The 20,850-nt window shown below is 45.2% G+C and overlaps 1 protein-coding gene across 1 annotated transcript in view; it reads left to right on the forward strand.

The window, feature by feature from the left end:
- Window positions 1-20,850, forward strand: part of ITFG1 (integrin alpha FG-GAP repeat containing 1) — a 113,182-nt gene that overhangs the window by 9,223 nt on the left and 83,109 nt on the right. Inside the window, exons 6-8 of the mRNA XM_048516173.1 lie at window positions 2,870-2,964; window positions 15,593-15,651; window positions 18,695-18,779. Coding sequence (XP_048372130.1) covers window positions 2,870-2,964; window positions 15,593-15,651; window positions 18,695-18,779 — 239 coding nt within the window. The remainder of the gene's footprint in view (window positions 1-2,869; window positions 2,965-15,592; window positions 15,652-18,694; window positions 18,780-20,850) is intronic.

Below are 20,850 nucleotides of genomic sequence, written 5' to 3' on the forward strand. Positions count from 1 at the left end.
AATCAGATCACGCCTCCGTTTCCATAGGAACAAGTGCCTCAGGATGGGTTTTTTAAAAAAACATGTCCCCCAAGAACTTAAATGCTTAATTAAGGAACCTGTTCCTGCCAGTCACTTCTAAGAATGTTGTTCTGAAATAAAAAGGTAGGAGGTGGTTTCGTTTAGGTAAATTGCCCAGTAATTTAACATACCCATATGTAGACAGAAATGGATGACTGTCACTTTGTCACTGTTAAGAGTTTGCTTCTACTTAGAAACATCTTTTTGACAGGGCAAATCATTTTGGATTATAGCAAGAGAAAACAGTGTCTCAAAGTTGAAAATCATCTGAAGTATCATGGGAAAAGTTTCCTGCCCTTTTGAGAGTTTTTTTTCTGCTATTAATCTTTTTTTCATTTTTATCAAGATGACTTCTATTTTAAAATGTATGGCTTATGGAACAAAGCCTGCACATTTCTCAAAATGGCGCATGGCAGCGCCTGTAACCTTGCCGTGATTATGTGGGAAGATTTTATCAGCTCTTGGATAACAAAAAAAAAAGTCTCTGCCCTCTTGCATTTCTTAGTGGAAAGTTCCGAAGAAGCATGCCATGTTATAATATACTTCTTGCATTTTATTGAAAAGCCATAGGTATACTGGTATTTCTCTGAAAACCAGTGTTCTCTTTCTAATGGGACAAAACGAATAAGCTCCTTAAAAATGACAGTCTTTGGCAGCATGGCGACTGTTTCCATTTGGAAATGGAAATATTTATCTCTGAGCAGAAATTCCAGCTAGTTCAAGTATCTGATGAACTTTGACATTATTTCTTTGCAAGAAATGTGGTTGTCGCCTTCTGTTAATCGTTCAGGTTGTGACTCGCACAACTCTGGAGAACCAGCGTGGTGTAGTAGTTAAGAGCAGGTGCACTCTAATCTGGAGAACTGAGTTTGATTCCCCACTTGAGCTGTGGAGGTGCCACTTGAGCTGAGGAGGTGTATCTGGTGAACCAGATTAGTTTGTCTACTCCAACACATGCCGACTGGGTGACCGTTCTTTGGAGCTCTCTCAGCCCCACCCACCACACAGGGTGTTTGTTGGGGGGGGGGGTGGAAGGTAAAGGAGATTGTAAGTCCCTTTGAGTCTCCTTACAGGAGAGAAAGGGGGGATATAAATCCAAACTCCTCCTCCTCCTCTTCTTCTTCTGGGAGTCAAAGTCAAGATTCTACCTGCTTGTGAAAATATAGCTCAGGCCCTTCTATTGAATATGAACTCTTTTAGCCTTCTGCTAATTAATATATATCTTTCTCTCTTCGAACTGAGCAGTGTGAAGCTATACTGACTTCAAATTTCCAATTATCTCTCAACCTTGTGTCAGACATGGGAACCTAAGATGTTACTTGTAATGGGTGATTTCGAGAAGACACTGCTAGCACGTTACCCGACATTAAAAGGCTCTGCCCTTTGAACAATAAAACATTTTAGATTAAAAGGGAATACGAAAAGATAAAAACTGAACAGAGCAAAATAAGTTTAAAACTTATCTTAAAAAGGCAAAGAAGCCCAGCAGGGAACGACTGCACGGCACGGCAGCCAGAAGCGGAAGCTCTGTAAGAATCATCGTAATGGGTGATTTCAATGCCAGGGTTGGGGAAGATGAATCTAGCTTCCAGCGCCTAGCTGGTTTGGATCCAGATGCCCTACTGTGGCATTTTTCACTTCCCAGGAAATCTAAAGACACTGCATCCAACCATGCGGAAATTCCAGCCAGTTAAAAAAAGAACACCATGTTCTGGGATCAATATATGCAAAAACCTGAAAAGCAGTCCTCAAATGGAGGGGGCACTCCAGTCCTCAAATGGAGGGGGCACTCCAGTCCTCAAATGGAGGGGGCACTCCAGTCCTCAAATGGAGGGGGCACTCCAGTCCTCAAATGGAGGGGGCACTCCAGTCCTCAAATGGAGGGGGCACTCCAGTCCTCAAATGGAGGGGGGCACTCCAGTCCTCAAATGGAGGGGGCACTCCAGTCCTCAAATGGAGGGGGCACTCCAGTCCTCAAATGGAGGGGGCACTCCAGTCCTCAAATGGAGGGGGCACTCCAGTCCTCAAATGGAGGGGGCACTCCAGTCCTCAAATGGAGGGGGCACTCCAGTCCTCAAATGGAGGGGGCACTAGGTTGGAGACAGTCAGTTTTGGAGTGGTGGTGCATTGGGCAGCGGGAAAATTAGGGTAGGAATGTATTTGAGACTCCCTGTTCCTGGAAGATTTCTCTGGAAAAAGATGTAGAAAATACCCCTGCATTAACTGAGTTGGTTCGACAAGGTATTTGAAGGGATGTCATGTTAGGGTTAGGGGTTGCTGCATGGCAGGGGGTTGGACTTGATGGCCCTTGGGGTCTCTTCCAATTCTACGATTCTATGTTTCTCTCCACTATATTTTTCTTAAAGAAATAAAGGCTGTCCCAATTTGCTGCTCCAAGATCATTACATCAAAGGAGCTTGAAAGAGGGATAGAGGGCTGCTTGTTTCTTGCCCACCCCACCCCCATCCCGCTCCTCCCAGTGTACTGATTTGAATGGAAAGGAAAACATAATTGGTGAAAATGTTGTCTTTTTGCAAAGATTCCAAAGAGCAGGCTTGATTCAAACGTGATGCCAAACTGCAGTTAAATACCACAGGGGTCAGACCTCAAAGGATCTGCAGTCTGGTTCGTACAATACCTGTTCATGTTTCAGTGAGCTTTTGGGGGCCGAATCCCCCTCTTTCGAATGTGCTGAAGAGGGTTTACGAAGGCCAGATGCCAGCAGAACGTCCCGGTGATCCGTGCTTCATCAGCAAGTATCTGAATGGTTTCTCGTTTAAAACGAATCTCTTGCCACTTTATTTCTTAGGAGCTTAAAATGGCAGAAATTACTGGATACGCCGAGCAAAATGTACGAACCTCACTCTCATGCGTTCATCGATTTGAATAATGATTTCACTGCAGGTGAGTGATCAATTTTGAAACCTTTGGGAAATTTTATTGGGCAATTTAAGTGTTCATAAGTGCCGTTAAGTGTTAAAATGTTTATGGGTAGGTTATGATTTTTCCTTGGCTGGCTGGGCTCTAGGACTAGGGAAGAGAAAAAACCCGGTTCTTAAGAAGAGCAAATGGGAACAGAACTCGGCAGATTCCAGACTTTTTTCATCCTTCTGCGCTGCCACCCATTTGTTGGTGCGTACAGGTTGTCCTGACCGGAGTGGCCCAGACTCACCTGATCTCTCATCTCTCAGAAGCTAAGCAGATTCAGCCCTGGTCAGTAGGTGGCTGCAAAACCACTAAGGAAGTCCAGGGTTTGCTATACAGAGTCAGGCAAGAAGAGACTAGAAGAAGAAGAGTTTGGATTTATATCCTCCCTTTCTCTCCTGCAGGAGACTCAAAGGGGCTTACAATCTCCTTGCCCTTCCCTCCTCACAACAAACACCCTGTGAGGTGGGTGGGGCTGAGAGGGCTCCGGAAAGCTGTGACTAGCCCAAGGTCACCCAGCTGGCATGTGTGGGAGTGCACAGGCTAATCTGAATTCCCCAGATAAGCCTCCACAACTCAAGCACCAGAGCTGGGAATCAAACCCGGTTCCTCCAGATCAGAGTGCACCTGCTCTTAGCCACTATACCACTGCTGCTCCTGACTACTTCTGAACATCTCTTGCCTTGAAAGTCCCATGAGGGATCACCATAAGTCAACTGTGACTTGACAAGTTTCCACCACCATAGGTTGGTGAGAATGTGTTACATTTTATTTGTTTGTTTATTGTTCGATTTATAGCCCTCCCTCCCCCGCAGGGCTCAGGGCGGCGAACAACAAACAATTTAAAACAACGTAAAACATCAACAATCATAAAATATCAATCAGCATAAACCAAAGTAACAAGATGGTAACATCCCACCCCCCTTGTTCATCCACGGGAGGCCACTAATGATAAGATTAATTCAATTCAAATCCGGCTGGCCAGATGTAAAAGCCTGGCGGGATACCTCCATCTTGCAGGCCCTGCAGAAATCAGTTTAAGTCCCGCAGGGCCCTAATCTAACTGGGGAGCCTATTCCACCAGGTGGGCCCCAGGGCCAGCCTTGGGGTCTTTTGGGCCAGGGACCACCAGCAGGTTTTCCTCCAACGAGCAGAGGGACCTTGAGGGGAAATATGGCGAGACGCGGTCCCACAGGTATACAAGGCCAAGGCTGCTCACAGCTTTAAAGGTCATTACCAGAACTTTAAATATGATCCAGTACTCGATCAGCAACCAGTGGAGGTGGTTATTAGCATGTTTCGGGGCTAAGATACAAATTCCTCACTTTGACCTTGAAAGGTACCCCATTGTCTGGGTTGGTAGCCTTTGAAGGGGTGCCTTCTCCCCCATGAATCTCTTCAGGGTCTTAAGATCCATTCCTTCCTTTAAGGATATAACATTAGTACTTATTGGGAGCAGGGACTTCTTTGTGGTGGCTCTGGAGGTGCAGAGCACTATTCTCTGAACTGTCCATGTGAGGCGTTTCTGGCCTCCATTCATAATCAGATTGAAACTCTCACATTCTCTTGGACATCTGAGCCCTTGTAAAGGTTCCTGTTGTGTTTAATGGTTCTACGTTTCTTCTGTGTTCTTTTTATGACTGCTTGGTCTTTGGTTCAGTTGGTATGTTCAAACACAAACTTTCTGCTAAAAGGTGGTCTCCAAAATATTAATAAGAGAGTCCTGTTGCCACGGTTCTCTCAACTGAAAAATGTCCAGGTTCAGATGGTTGTGGTCTCCCCATTGCTCAAAGAAGACTCTGAGAACAGTTCCATCAAGTTGTTTACTGTGCATTCTTGTTTGCCACACAAATATATTAGCTTATTGGCTCTCCTTGTTTCAAGCCCAGCAGTCAATCTTGGTCATATTGTTTAGCTTCAGGAGATGCCTACTTAACTGAAAACATATTTTGGGGGGGGGGGGGGGGATCTATCAATGGTTTGCTGCCTGTTTTTTATTTGCTCTAATTTAATATCAAAGTTTTCTACACTTGATTATCCTTTAAAACAGCATATAGTTGCCTTTTCAGAATTTGTTTAAGGAGCTGTTGAGAAAATGTCTCATCCACCTCTTTTTTTTCTAATTCATGCACATTAGCTTAAGAAAAATGTAACACTGCCAGGCTCGAAAGAGTGGGTGAAAGTGACAGTGTGGTGTAATGGCTAGAATTTGAGAGACTCACAGTGCAGTCTTAAAGAGAGATATTCCAATGTAAGCTCGTTCATCTCAATGGTCTTAGACCAGAGTAACTCTGAATAAAATTGCACCGTCAGATCCCCATACAGTGTCGTACAACTGCATTTCCTGCCTCCCAGCCCAGCTCTAACGTGCCCAGGCACTCCATTAAGCTGTTAACATGGAACAGGAATTTTGCACACATCTTCAGGGTATAAAATGAAAATTGGGTTTTTCTTGGGGCTCTCACTATTTACCGGCATTGTTCCTTCATTAAGACGAGGGTGCCCTGTGTATGAACACACTGTTTTGCAACAGATGTTGCCAAAATAGTTAAGCTCAGTTAAACTGTTGTTGATGGTTCTATCACTCTAATCGGCTTAACAGATTGAAAGTGATTCTGAAAAAATAGGGGGGGGGCAGAATCCTCTCTAGTTTGAGAATGTTTATACCAATTTCAGCCTAATCCATTTTCAAGCAACTGGGGGTATTTTAGCTCTCTGCTGCCCCCGTGGGAACGAGCGTTCTGTCCCCTCCAGAATCCAAGGAACTGTGGGCATAATTCTGTGCACTTCAGAGGGGTGCTGTCCTCCTCGTTTCTCTCACACAGCAGCCTCCTGTGAGACCACAAGGCAAAGCTGCTTCTGGAATTCAACCATTCTTAAAGCAGTTTGACACATGGACCGGGAGGGATCTTCTGTTCAAGTAATGCAGATATTCCAGACAGCTCCAAGCTTTTCCGCTCACTCTTTGGAGCTCTTTGGATCATGAACCTGAAAATGTAATTGTGTATTCCCCCCTACTTTCCCACCCTATCCAAAAGGTGTCTTATAGCAGTAGCCACAAAACCTTCAACCGTTTAGCTTACGGGAATTATTATTACTAATAATATTTTATGTGCTGATTATCTTGAACCCTAACATTGGATAGCTGCATGAGGGTTTTGTTGGAAAAATATTATCAACTCGGGCAAAATAATATTGATAAGATCTGTGGCAGTAGAAAGAGGCTTCAAGTCACAGGTGACCCCTTAGGGTTTTCAAAGCAAGATATTCGGAGGTGATTTGCCACTGCCTGTCTCTGTGTGGGTAGTGTGAGTTCTGAGAGAACTGTGACTGGCCCAAGATCACCCATCAGGTTTCAAGTGGAAGAGTGGGGAATCGAACCAGTTTCTCCAGGTTAAAGTCCACCCCTCTTAACCACCACACCTCGCTGGCTCCCACTGATCAGATCTACCAAGAGAGGTGGTTTTTTTAATTCTTTTCTCCTTATTCCTATTCTAATCTCATAATGTATCTTTGTGTAGTTCTTGAGAATTTTACAGGGAGAAGTGTAAACAAACACAAAATGTGAAAGCAGCCCTTATTTTCTTGCTTGCCAAGAACTTGCAGATAGATTGGTGAGCCTCTCCTAGTAAACAGCGGTGAAGCAAACATGATTTGTGTGGATAGAATATACCTTTAGTTGACTGCACGCTGTATTTACTCAAAATGAAGGCTATTTTTTCCTGGTGTGTTGACAAGAAAAATGGGAGCTCGCCTTATTGGCTTCATTTATTCCTGTCCTGCTTCTTCCCAGTCAAGACCCAAAGCATTTCAGACAATCATTCTTCCCTCCTCCATTTGTCCACGATAACAACTTCATGACCTAGGGCAGGCTGGAAGATCATCAGTGGGCCAAAATTACTTGCTGAGCTTCAGTAGTAGAGTAGGGATTCAAACCTAGGTTTGTCAGTGTGGTGCAGTGGTTAAGAGTAGGTGGATTCTAATTTGGAGAACTGGGTTTGATTCCCCATTCCTCCACCTGAGTGGCAGAGGCTTATCTGGTGAACCACAACAAAGGGTGTCTCATGAAGGTTTAATGGGGTGTAGTGGTAAGCGTGCCAGACCAGGATCTGAGAGACTCACAGTAGTCTGAGGGTGACCTTGGGCCAGTCACACCCCTCAACCTAGCTTACTTCACAGGGTTGTTGTGAGAATTCTGTTAGCCTCTTTGAGTCCCCATTGGGGAGAAAGGGGAGAAGTAAATGAAGCAGATAAATAAGCAGGTGGATTCTCTGCTCAAAGCAAAAGACAAAAAAATTCCATAGGCTCGCAGGCTTTTTTTGTACAGCCCTAACAATCATGAAACCATTGAGCTGCATGACTGGTCATTTCACTTTCATTTCTGGCTGTTGTCGGTTTTCTGGGCTGCATGGCTGTGGTCTGGTAGGTGTAGGCGAAACGTTAGGAGGAAAAACTACCAGACCACGGCCACGCAGCCCAGAAAACTCACAACAGCCAACTGATTCCAGCTGTGAAAGCCTTTGACAATACTTCTATTCCTCTTATACTAACTGTGGCCTTGCAGAAATGCTTTGCATTGTGCCAAGTTTGGCATAAGAAGAGTAAAGATGCCGAACATTGGGATGAAGAAGCAGGGATAGGGTTGGGGAAAGAAGGCAGCCTTTTAAAAAAATCAGAATTTGTGTATGTCTTTGGGAACCTGCTCCTCCGGCTACCTGTTTTCTGTTCTTGCTTCCTGATTTCCTCAAGGTGTAGAAGTTCCGTGTGCACACCTTAAATCTGCTGAGGTTGGTTGCTGTAAAAGCAAATAATCCACATAAATGTCACCAGTGATATCCTGTGCTGGAGTTAATGGAGACAATGAGTAGTGAGAAGAAAATTAAGTGGCTGCCTGCAGAGGTTTTACTCAACAGCGGTCGATGTAAATTCAACTCTTTTCTCTCTCTCTCTCTCTTTTTTTAAAACCTTAGTTATCGCGGAAGGATAATCCGCTGCTCACAGTTTGTTCAGGAGAGGATAGCTGCTTTGCAGAACGGGTTCTGTTTGTGAGGAGTCAGCCAAAGACATTTCAGAGAAAGGCAATGCAAAGAAAGACAGTTCAGAAAAAGGCCCCCGTTCTGCCCTGCGCAATTCTAATCGTCATGCAGGCAAAATACACCAGTGAAAGCAGTGTGCTGTTTAATGTATTGTCGAAGGCTTTCACAGCCGGAATCACTTGGGTGCTGTGTGGTTTCCGGGCTGTATGGCCGTGTTCTAGCAGCATTCTCTCCTGACCCGTTTATACTTGTGTCTGTGGCTGGCATCTTCCAGAGAGAGTCTCTGAAGATGCCAGCCACAGGCTCACAATTTGCTAGCGAAACGCCGCATGGAAAAAACACTGCTAGAAGCTACTGGCTCATACAGCTTTCAGGCTCCACAACACCTAGAAAGTGTGCTGTTTCCTTACCTGAACTTCCTTTCTCTCTGGAAATGCACTGGCTCGTTGGCCTGCAGTTTGCAAGCCCCATCGTAGCATGCTGGCTCTTACAAGATTGTCTAAAAGCCTGGGATTGAGCCTGATAATCTTGCAATACAAACTGTCAGATACACATTTAAAGCACTCTGGAAGTCGAATACTGTTTTTAACTTGGATGGCATAACCACATCCCTTCATAAGCAGATTTTCCCCTGTGCTCTGCATTCATCTGTATTTGTCTGTCCTCCAGTGGGATCATGACACGTTTAACTCTGTGAAGTACTACTAACCTTTCCGGTTTCTATCAGGTGTGTGCAATAGAACAATTCCATGGATGTTTGTATTCAACATGGAAATCTACTGACTGTACTGCGGGGGTGGGGGTAGAAATGACCCTCAAATAGATGGATTCTCTCCCCCCCCATCCCCCGCCCCGCCCTATTAAAAATATATATCCCCCCATTCTCTCCTGTAGGAGACTCAAAGGGGCTTACAATCTCCTTGCCCTTCCCCCCTCACAACAAACACCCCGTGAGGTGGGTGGGGCTGAGAGAGCTCCGAAGAGCTGTGACTAGCCCAAGATCACCCAGCTGGCGTGTGTGGGAGTGCACAGGCTAACCTGAATTCCCCAGATAAGCCTCCACAACTCAAGCGGCAGAGCTGGGAATCAAACCCAGTTCCTCCAGATCAGAATGCACCTGCTCTTAGCCACTGCTCTTAGCCACTACGCCACTGCTACTCCAGTGTATGCTTATCAAGATTCCAGATGCAGTGACTTCTGTGTTTACTGCTCTTGGGGGGAAAATGGGGGAAGAGATATGAAGACCCAGTGAAATTTAGGAAGGATTATCTGGCAGGCATGACACAGCAATCGGTAGGAGCGTTTATGACCACTGCTGTTTGGTACCTTGTTACATGTGTGGGAGTGAGGAATCAAACCTGGTTCACCAGGTAAGAGTCTGCCGCTCACGTGGAGGAGTGAGGAATCAAATCCGGTTCTCCAGGTCAAACCTGATTCTCCAGAAGTAGGAAGTACCAAGGAAGGCAAGGAGGCAGCATAACGCATGTCACCTCAGAGTCCTACAGACAGGTGCCGATACTTGGAAAGGGACCTTCATGTAGTCTGATCCCATATAGATAAAAAATCACAATTTTGAAATATGTCCACTCCATGTTGCTTTAGTTTCAGAAGCGGTTTACCATTCAGCATGGAGGGAGGAAAGGGAAGTTGTAGTCATTCAAGCCCTGAGCTAGACTGATTCAGGGGGACATGCATAACCTTTTAAGCCTTTAATACGGTCCTCGGATAAGAACATTTTTGTAAACAGTTTAGGAATTATTCTTGATTGACAGCAAGCTCACACAGTATGTTTTTGGTGTGAAGTATTTGCATCAGGTAGGGACAGATTGCAACTGTTTGCCAAGTAATTTTCTGGGAGAAACAATTACAGCAATTACATCAGGGAACAGAGAGTCGAAATGGCCGGATTATTTCCAAGTACTTCCCCCCCTCCCCCCATTCAGCTGTTTAAACGCTGCTGCGCCTGAAAATAGCACATTCAAAAGGCAGGTATGTTAAGCAAAATGTGTTTAGCAGGGAATGAACATTCTGCCATTTTAAGGTGGCTCGTGGAGTCCTACTTAACATTTCTGAGATCAAAAAGCAATATTTTCAAATCGCAATATTATTAAATTCCAGGTTTCCCTAAAGAAGGCGTAACTGAAATGATTGCTCCTGTTTTTCCATTCTGTCTGTCTGCATTGATATTGTCCTGGTCTTCTGAATGCAAGAATGCCGAATGTTCGGCATCCTAAGATTAGTGAGGGGAATGCTGCCAATGCCACATCCTGTGTCTTTTTACGGTGCTTGTTTCCCCTTGAACCTCTGTCCTTTATGACAAGGTTCATCCGCTCTCCACTGTGTTCTAGGATTTATGTCCCTTTCTCCAGCCAATAAGTTTCTTCTAATGGCTTATAAAAATAATTTAAAACATCCATAATGCAAGTCTTTTATTTCATGGTTTTACTACAATCATAAAAGGGCATAAATAACTAAAAACAACAGCAGGAGATAAAACATGGCTCCTGTTGCATTTTTTAAATCAATTATGCAGAAGTGCTCTGACTTCCCCGTGGCATAAGGAGAGGGAAAAGGGGCCGGCTGTTTGTGGGGAGAAATGAGCTCAACGCTGTGACATACTACTGGAGATCCTAGCCTGAGACAATGCTTCCTGCCAATTTCTCTTCTCACTCCCCCAACTGCTCTAGGACGGCCCTTGAAAATGGGAGTAAATTGTAAAAAAGATAGCAAGCCGTGATTTTTGTACTAGATCCATATTATAAGAAAACCTCCAGGACTGGATTGGATTTATTAATCGTGGACTGATGGAAGGAGAAGATAAAGAAACACATTCGTGGGGCAAGGAGGAAAATGTCTAACAGACTTGCTTCACTGCAGTCCTTTGCTGTTTCGTAATAAGTTGAACTTGGTTGTCATTCTTATTGCCAGCCCTGCAAGGTTGACAGGGAATCTTTCTCACCATGGAGCTTCAGGGTAAGGTGGTGCTCTTTTGATCTTCCTCAGAAAAGCATGGCGGTCTCTGGCATCTTTCAGCTCACTACTGTGTATCCAGACTGTGGGTTACTTGCATAGTTTCTTATCTCTGTGCTTACCTCTGATGCAAATCAGAAATTCTACATGGTTGCCCTGTACTTCGGTTGCTTTACTACCATCAGATCCTCTGAAGATGCCAGCCACAGATGAAGGCGAAAAGTCAGGAGAAAATGCCACTAGAACAGGACCATACAGCCCAGAAACCACACAACCAGTGGTGGGATCCAAAAATTTTAGTAACAGGTTTCCATGGTGGTGGGATTCAAACTGTGGCATAGCGCCAATGGGGCTGGCTGGGGCACGATGGGGGCGTGGCCGGGCATTCCGGGGGCGGGGCATGTGGCAAGGACCCAGCTGCTGCGCCAATCCTTGGGTGGGAAATGAATGCACACAGGCGCAGGTTGCCACGCACGCCAGTGCACCTCCTGCTAGACTGCTTCAAGTTCTGCGTGTTACTGCTGAGAGGAGGGGAATAACTAAGGCAAAAATCATGTGGCCAAATCACCAATTAGTAATCCCCTCTCGGCATACACAAATAATTAGTAACCTACTCTCGGGAACCTGTGAGAACCTGCTGGATCCCACCTCTGCACACAACCCCTCAGTTGCCCTGTATGTTCACGACCAGTGGAGTAGCATTGGCAGGGGGGATGCCCTGGGCACGCGCCGGTGCGGGGGTGTGGCAGGGGGCAGGGCGCACGTATGCCCCTGGTGCCGTTCACCCTTGCTCTTCCCCATTCACGACTGCTAGGTTCCATCATGTTTTGCCTGAAAACTTTCAGTTTTTGTGATGTGTCTGCTTTCAATTTAAGTTGCCGTTTCTGTAATCCCCTTTCCCTGTTTCCATGAAACAATGCAAACCCGAACAATCTCGTTTCGCAAGCAAAGGGCGTCGAGGTTGATGGAAAACGCCTCTGTGCAAGCACCTCTACATTTTTTTTCAACATTTAAATTATCGCTGTTGCTTTTGTTCTTTGTGGTTTGACTCTCTTTTTTGAAATCCTCACATTTATTCCTCCCACACACCAAACATACACATGCTTTGTTTTATTACTAAGCTGGGTGACACCAGAGCTACTATATTACTGTTGTTTTTTAACTCTCAGTTTCTTTCGGAGGTGCTGATTGTTATTCCTGTCCTCTTGCTGAGTTTTATATACACATTCTTTAAAACAAATTATATGCGGCCAAACTCTTCTCGTTTCCACTGCTGAGTTATTTTTTTGGTCTACTGTGTTGCGTACTACATAGCATAGAACTAGGGAGGGGAGCCATTCCTGCATCATGAAAATGAAGCTAAAAGAAGACTCTGAAACAACGTCAGACCCAAGGATTGCATCCAGCGATGCACTTTCTTATGAAAAAGCTATCTTGGCTACACCTGTTTTACATCTCAGCGCTAAGATGCAGCATAGGAAGTTGAAGTTGAATCCAACCATGTTTTTCTCTTTGCCCAACCCCTTATGCAAGACATGTTAAAGTTGGACCCAGGCTAAATTTCCCACTAGCGCAAGGAGAGGTATAATTTCTGACTCTTTCCCCTGCCTGGTACAGACATCTGGTCCGGCCCTCATGCCATTTTCTGAGGGTGTGCCACTAGCCCTCATGAGCAGCCTTTTGGGAAGATCAGTGGGCTGCAGGGGGGGAAGGAAGAGGCAGGAAAATTCCATTTTGCAATTGGAAAATTTAGTCTCAATCCAGCGCACCCTCTTAAATCTCAGCCCCACCCGAAAGGGGGGATTGTGCCAAAGAAGCGGCCCATGCCCACAGATTTGCCCTCCCCAAGATAATTACTGTGGAGGAGGGGCAGAAACACCTGTGGGCAGCAGTCACCATTATTACTATTAATTAATTAATTAATCAATCAATTAATTAAATATACCGCCCTATCCCCGAAGGGCTCAGGTCGGTGAACAATATAAAATATTATATATAAAAAACATATATACAATTTAAAACAGTTACATTCTAAAACCATGTCCCACGAACCCATATACAAGCCTCCCCAGAAAGGAATAATGGGTCCCAATGATATTAGGGACCCCTATAATCAAGGGGGGGGGCAGAGGCACAGTCAGCGGCTGGTCTCTCCAAAGGCCCGGTGGAACAACTTGGTCTTGCAGGCCCTGCGGAACTCCCCAAGGTCCCACAGGGCCCAGACAGCTGGTGGTAAAGTGTTCCACCAGGCCAGAACTGTAAAGGCCCTGGCCCGAGTGGAGGCCAGCCGCGTCATTGAGGGGCCAGGGATCTCCAGTAAATTGGCCTCTGCTGAACGCAGAGGTCAAACCGGGACATATGGGGCCCGAACACAGCTCTCAGCGCTGCGTCAACACTTCCACACTGCTGCTAGCAGTGGAGGCGATCCCAGCATCCAGCCCAAGTTTGTGGCAGTTATGCCACTGCCCCAGCTCTCAGACTGACACTTACACCCTTTGGGATGGTATGAGGCCCTTTCCACATATGCAGAATAATGCACTTTCAATCCCCTTCCACAATTGTTTGAAAGTGGATTTTGCCATTCTGCACAGGAAAACCCAGCTGCAAAGTGCATCGAAAGTGGAGTGAAAGTACATTATTCTGCGTGTGCGGAAGGGGCCTAAGTCCACTGAGCCCAATGGAAGGCTCTCCAGTGACAGTGGAGTAGGGATTCTTTTTTGCCTCCCCATGCTGCCATTGCCATGTCACATCCCACTGCTGGGGCTCTGGGTGTGGCTGCCTGCGAGCTCTGGTTCAATAGCGCAGACATTTGCAAAACAGCACTAGCCACCGTTTTCCTTCCAATAATGGTTCTTTGGACCAGATCCCTTCAGTTTTACGACTGCCCTGTTAATGAGCTGGCACACGACTGAGCTAATATTGCCATCTGGTCAGTAACATCAGTAAATGGTGCCATCATACAATATCTGAAATGGACACACATCAACATACCTTACATCAAATCAGACCATCAGTCCATAAAGGTCAGTGTTGATCTCAGCCAGCCATCTTTCACGCCATCTACCGCTTGGTCCTTTCTATTTGCGCAACCAGGGATCGAACCTGGGACTTTGTGCGCGCCGAGCAGAGTTCTTCAACTGTTCCACAACCCATCCCCAACAAACTGAGCATGGTGGCTACTATGGAACTACTTTCAAGGTTGTTTTGGGAACCCTTTTTTTTGTTTGGCTGGTTGTTGTTTTTTAAGCAGCCTAGTGAAATCCTCCATGGATGCAAGTGTGTCTTGGGGTAGTGGGAGGTACCTTAAAAGGTAAAGGTGCAAGCAACAGATCATTACTGACTTGGGAAAGACGTCACATCACAAAGTTTACTATGTACACTGTTTATGCGGAAGATGCCTCACACTGGAGTAAAATGTAGGTGTTAGCAGAAGGAAATGGTAGGATCCAGCTATTTAACAGCAACATGCAACTGTACACAGTATGTGCCAGTATAGAAGCCACCCGCACCTGCCATATTCAGAACGGCAAAACTCTGATACTATTTTTCTGTATTTACTTACTTCTATCCTGCCATTCTCTCCGAAGCAGCTTCTATTTGTCTCTTCTCCTCCTGTTTGTCCTCAAACCAACCCTGCGAGGTAGATTAGGCTGAGAATGTGGTGGTTCAAAGACACCCAGCAAACTTGCATAGCAGAGTGGGATTGGAATCTGGGTTTCTGAGTTTCTAATCAGACATTCTAACCACTGCACCGTGCTGGGTCTAGATGTCTCCGTCTTGGTTTGCTTGTGATCTTCCCGAGGGTATCTTGTTCTCTGGCGTTGGGCTAGCTGGCTTAATTCAGCAGAAGCGTGCCTTATGCATCTGTATCAGCTTCAGGCCCTTTTTCAGATTTAGTCTCTGTTCTATTCAAGCATTGTTGCTATACTCACAGTATTGACTTTGGCATTAGAAATGTAGTTTAGGCTGTGTATTCTGACCTTACATAGTGCATTTTTAGAAACCCAGCTATTTTAATTTTAGTGCCAGGATTTTCTCCGCTGGCTCAGACTCTTCCAGTCGAAAATGTGTTGAGACTGAGGCAGTGTTAAAATGTAGATGAGGGTAATTATCACTCAGGGTGGGAGGGGGGACTTCATAATAATGTCTACTGAGTAAAATTACCATAATGTTGTCATTATGTTAACGCAGTAAGTAAAGCTTCTGCAAAGGTTTTAATGTTAGACCACACTTTCTTTCGATCCTCGGGGACTTTGGTTTACTGGATTGTCACCGTGAGTTTTCCGAAGGGCATTTTAGTTGCAGGAAACAAAATAAATATGGTCGACTCTCGGAATTTAAATGAGTCGTCCAATATGTGAGCAGTAGTATGGAGTCAAAAGAGGTGTCTTCAAAAAATCCAAACCACTGTCATTGTATGTGTGCAGGGAGGGGGGGGGGGTTTGAAAACCTCAGATATCTAATAACAGCCCCTAATGTTTTGAAGATCATATCTCGACTGCCATGTTGTTTACACACATGTGACTTTGTGCATGTGGGTGTTAGTGTGGTGCTGGTAGAAAGTGTCTTTCTTTGACTTCTGTCCCCACATGTCTTTACAGATTTGTTTCTTACAACAGAATCCTCGGGCACAATTCAGTTCGAAACGTGGGTGAATCAGGTAAGGAGAATAAATAGCGCAAAATGTTTTTGGACGGGGGGAAACAAAACAAGCAATGCCTTCGGGCCTGTTAAACACAAAGGTCATGCGGCTGAGCTGATTTTTAACAGCGAAGAGGTAGAAACATGGAAAAAGTAACTGCAGCTTTACATGGTGAACTTTTCAATATTGCTGGGAGGCGACGCTTTACTCAGCATCCTTCCCTCCGCACAATTTTAGCCTGGCTGCCAGTTAAACCAATCAGTCTGCCCTAATGTGGACGTTAACAGGATTCCTGTAGTGGCGTCATCTGTTGGGTGAGGCTACTGCCATTTAATGCTTCTGCAGGATGGCTGGTGAGGAAAGAGCATATCGGTGGAGCGTTCTCTTTTCCCAGTTGCTGTCGAACTTCTGTACCATCTAAACATGGCTGGGGGAGTCACGAGAGAAACGGAGAGAGACAGTTATAGGATTGTATTGTCGAAGGCTTTCACAGCCAGAATCACTAGTGGGTTTTCCGGGTTGTATGGCCGTGAAGATGCCAGCCACAGATGCAGATGAAATGTCAGGAGAAAATGCTGCTGGAACACGGCCATACGACCCAGAAAGCCCACAACACCCTAGTTATAGGATTATTTGGGATTTTCCTCCTGTGCAGCCATTTTTTTTTTTTGCGTGAGCCACAAAATTCCAAAGGAGGTATTTCAAGTACAGCTTGGTGTGCTGCAGAGATAGTACGAAGGCTTGGAGCTGTTGTTTCTCTAGAGCGAGCCGCTTCCCCACAAGAGACACCTTGTGAGGTAGGTGGGGCTGAGAGAGTTCTGAAGAACTGTGACTAGCCCAAGGTCACTTTGGTGCCCTTGACTCTTTTATTTATGTTTATTTATTTATGTTTCAAATTTCTATCCCGCCCCGTCCCCGAAGGGCTCTGGGCGGCGCACAACATATAATGGATACAATCATAAAATATCATAAATAGACTAAAACTTATAAAAGCAGCGAAACTAACTACACATTAACATTTAAAATGTGAAATGAGTAAAAGCACAAGTATAGGTATAGGTGGCGCCCGATACCCTACATATCAAAATACTTCCCCCTAGAGATAAAAAGCGATCCGGACTCCCCAATTCCTAAAACCTACCTCCCCATGGGGATGGCAAGGGACCCCTCAATATGAGGGGACCCTGATGTAACTGCCTCTAGGGGCAGGGCAGTAGGGGCAATTCATGTCAGGCAGAAGCTGGACACTCCAAGCGCCCGGTGGAACAACACAGTCTTACAGGCTCCATCGCAGGAACTCCTTCCTCACCCAGGTCCCGCAGGGGCCCGGACAGCTGGAGTGCGAAGCTGGGTGTTCCACCAGGCCGGGGCCAGTGTCCGGGTGAAAGGTCCTTTGGCCCGCTGTGGGAGGTTGCTAGTCAGCCGCATCATAGAGGGGCCGGGGGCCACCAGTAAGTTGGCCTCTGCAGAGCGCAGAGGCCGAGTTGGGACATATGAGCGCAGAGGCCGAGTTGGGACATAAATAATCTCAAATGCCCAGAGGTAAATGGAGGCGCCAAGCCCAGCCCCTTTTTGCCTTGTCTCTCCCTGCATTGGCTCCTGAGACTTTAGAACAAATCCATAATTTCTGCAGACAAAACAGCCTTCGGGGAAACCACTGTTCCGCAACTCACCCAAATGTATTTGAGAATGGCACTTTGGAGCAGAGAAGGTAATCTAGGTATGGACGGCGGGAGGGGGGGGGGGGATTTCCTTCAATCAGTTATGAAATGGAATTGTGTGGGTTGTTGGAGGACATTGGATGCAAATCGTTTCTGAGACGTCCTGGTGGAAATGCCAGATACAAATGAGGAAAACGAAAAAAGCAAATGAGCATCTTTTATCGAGGAGGAATCTGCGAACTGCTGTTATTTCTTTCCGAACTCAGCACTGGTCCTTGAAGTGTCGTCTTGAAAACTAAAATAAACTTGTGTCCTTGGTGAAGTTGAAGCCTCGCAGGAATACGGGTGTTTAGCAGAGGCGATGTTCTCGGTTCCTGTGGTTTTCACGTGATCAGAAAGTACATGAAAACACACTCTGCGTTGATGGGAGACGGGAGTTTGAAACCCCAGAGTATTGTCAGAGCCACTCAAACAATCATTTTACAATAACAGACGGCTCACCTTATGAACCTGTCCTGTTGCATCACATTGACTTTGAGACACAGAAGCTAGAACCAGATTTCTTACAGCGTTCCTAAACTCTTCCCCGAAAGCAGAGATGTTGGTTTTCCTTCTCTCGGATACTTAGCCCATCCCTCGTTTCATTCAGGCTGCCATGGCTTGTTTTAACATAAGTACTTCTAGACTTGGTTATTTTAATAATGTTATTGATGATTTAGACTGATCCTTCACTGAGGAAGGGGCTGGACAAGAGGGGTTGTTCAACTTGGATGGCTTCTAACTCTATGATCCTATGTTTTATCATCTTGCGATCAACTGTAACGGTTATATGCAGTAAATGCTATTGTGTCACATTGCGTGGGCTTGCAGTGGAAGAAGAAATTTTAGAGATCCCCGTTTCCTCTTCCTCAAACAGAAATACTGCTCTATTGGGAAAATTGTACGGCTGAATACATGCCTGTGCGTATCTGTGCATTTCAACCATCTCAAATACTGAGAAACTACCGGAGATTTGAGAGAACTTTGAAAGAGTCATAATCGTTTCTACTCAGTAACAATAAGACCAAAATCCCAAGGCTAATATCCAAGACTTCAGTCTCAGAAGTAGCTTTTATGTTTGGTTTTCATATCTCATGATTGCCTAAGCTATGTTTGTACAGAGCTTGACATTCTCTGCGATGGAGCGGCCAGGATGCAGTTGTTTAATTCCAATTTTTAAAAAGTATAACTGTCCTACAAATAAAACGTTAACTCCAAAAGGGTTCCCAGATATGAAACATAGATAACAACCTTTGAAAATATTGGACAATGATACATTTTACATACGTGTTTTACCTTTTTCACTGTTTATAGCATGGTTGGGGTTTTATTTCTTTTTAAAATGCGTTTATCCCCGACAGGAGGGAAATTTTTCCAGACCTAAAAAACCCAACCAGAAACCCACAGACGTGAAGGTTGTCGGACAATCAGTGTTTTCAGATTTTGGTAAGGTTCTGTTCTCTCGCTTTGAAATATTTGATGTAAAGCTCTGTTGGTGATTAAAAAGAATGCATTTCTGTCTATTCCAATATTAAATGTCAATTCAGATATTAATAAAAGAGGTAATTTCTAGAGGGGGTCAGAGACTGGGCCCAAGAACAGTTGGTCGTGGGGCCACCTTGACGGTACGTGATTTGCGATTTGACCCTGAGTGGCTCCTGTTGGAGGTAAAAGGGGTCAGATCCCTGAGGAGTGCTACCCTGATCCCTGAGGAGCAGCAGTGGCGTAGGAGGTTAAGAACTCGTGTATCTAATCTGGAGGAACCGGGTTTGATTCCCAGCTCTGCCGCCTGAGCTGTGGAGGCTTATCTGGGGAATTCAGATTAGCCTGTATACTCCCACATACGCCAGCTGGGTGACCTTGGGCTAGTCACAGCTCCTCGGAGCTCTCTCAGCCCCACCCACCTCACAAGGTGTTTGTTGTGAGGGGGGAAGGGCAAGGAGATTGTAAGCCCCTTTGAGTCTCCTACAGGAGAGAAAGGGGGGATATAAATCCAAACTCTTCTTCTTCTTCTACCCACAGGGGGTTGGTCTCGATTGCCCTTGTGGTCTCTTCCAGCTCTATGATTCGATGTTCTAATTGAGTCAAGAAAAGGAAGTCCCCAAAAAAATAATAAAAAAGGTCAGATTTGGAAAGTTTGAGGGAGAACAAACTCCTGTAAACCAAATGCAAGACAATGTAAGGCAAGCCAGGTGAGCTGTTGGTCTGATCCAGCTGTCATACGGATGTTTTGTAAAACCCTCTTCTGTAATCTCAATCTCTCCGTTACAAAATTTTAACAGATAAAGTGCCCATAAAGCCTGGTATGCACGAGAGACATTTAAATTAATTAAAGTAGCTTATAAAAAGATTGATGGAACACGTCAACATTCTTAATGGTTATAATTGCTGGTTGTTTTGCTAAGCTTGGGAACAAAGAGAACTCTTAATTTATATGCAAATCTATCTTAAAGCAATTTTTGGGCCAGCTCAAAATTAAAAAAAAAAACCCCACACACACACTAAGTTAAGTATCATTTTTAAGCCAAAAAGGCTGCATTTAGTTTTACAACCTTTTAATGTTTATATCCTATGGTTTTTCTACTGGTGTTACAGCCTTGTCCAGAATATTTTATCCTTGTTTAGAGACTAACTTTACATGTTGCAAATGCAAAGTAACTGAATTCCTCCTGCCCAAATACACTTACTTGCATTTTCCTAGCTCTTCCAGCATCTGTGTTGTGTGTCTGTTTTCATGGAGGGCAGGTCTATCAGTGGCAGTAAACGTCTGAGTCCCAGTGCCAGGAGGCAACATCAAGGGAAGTCTTGGTCTCTAGGCTCTGCTGTTGGATCTCCAGAGGAATTGGTTGACCACTGTGTGAGACAGGATGCTAGATGGACCACTGATCTCATCCAGCAGGGCTCTTATATTCTTGTTCCACTGGATGTGCTGGATGACATCCTGAAAATACATTTCCTTTGAGTCAAAGGGCTCATTCTGCATGGGTCAGTAAACCCAGGTGTAGGCCGGTAAAAAAACTCCCTGTTTTGGGAGGGAACTTCGCACAGATCCCGCCCCTAAAACGAGTCTGCCCTGTGTTATTTCCCCCAAACCGTTTTTTTTTTAGAATCGCGCTTTTAGTGAATCTTTTCAAAAATCCCAGGTTGCAGCTGCTTGTGAGCGAACGGCTTGGCAGGAGGGGCTGTATTTGCTTCCATTGTCCTTTTTTCTTATTTCGCGGCATACATCTGCGTATCTACGCAGGTGCAGATGATCATGTCGTTAGACGTCAACATGGCTGTGGGGGTTCATTTGTGTATGCCTGTGTAGCTAAGCATGGGTGGGAAGTGATTTTTTTTTTTAAGCCACAACAGCAACCTGTATTGTTTCTGTGGGCTCAAATCGTTCCCTGCATGGATCCATGTGGGCACGAAAACTGGAAAAAGGGTTACCACTGCTACTACGCAACAGTGGCGTAGGAGGTTAAGAGCTCGTGTATCTAATCTGGAGGAACCGGGTTTGATTCCCTGCTCTGCC

The sequence above is a fragment of the Sphaerodactylus townsendi genome, linkage group LG14 (genome assembly GCF_021028975.2).
Source record: "Sphaerodactylus townsendi isolate TG3544 linkage group LG14, MPM_Stown_v2.3, whole genome shotgun sequence".
NCBI classification, from domain to species: Eukaryota; Metazoa; Chordata; class Lepidosauria; order Squamata; family Sphaerodactylidae; genus Sphaerodactylus; species Sphaerodactylus townsendi.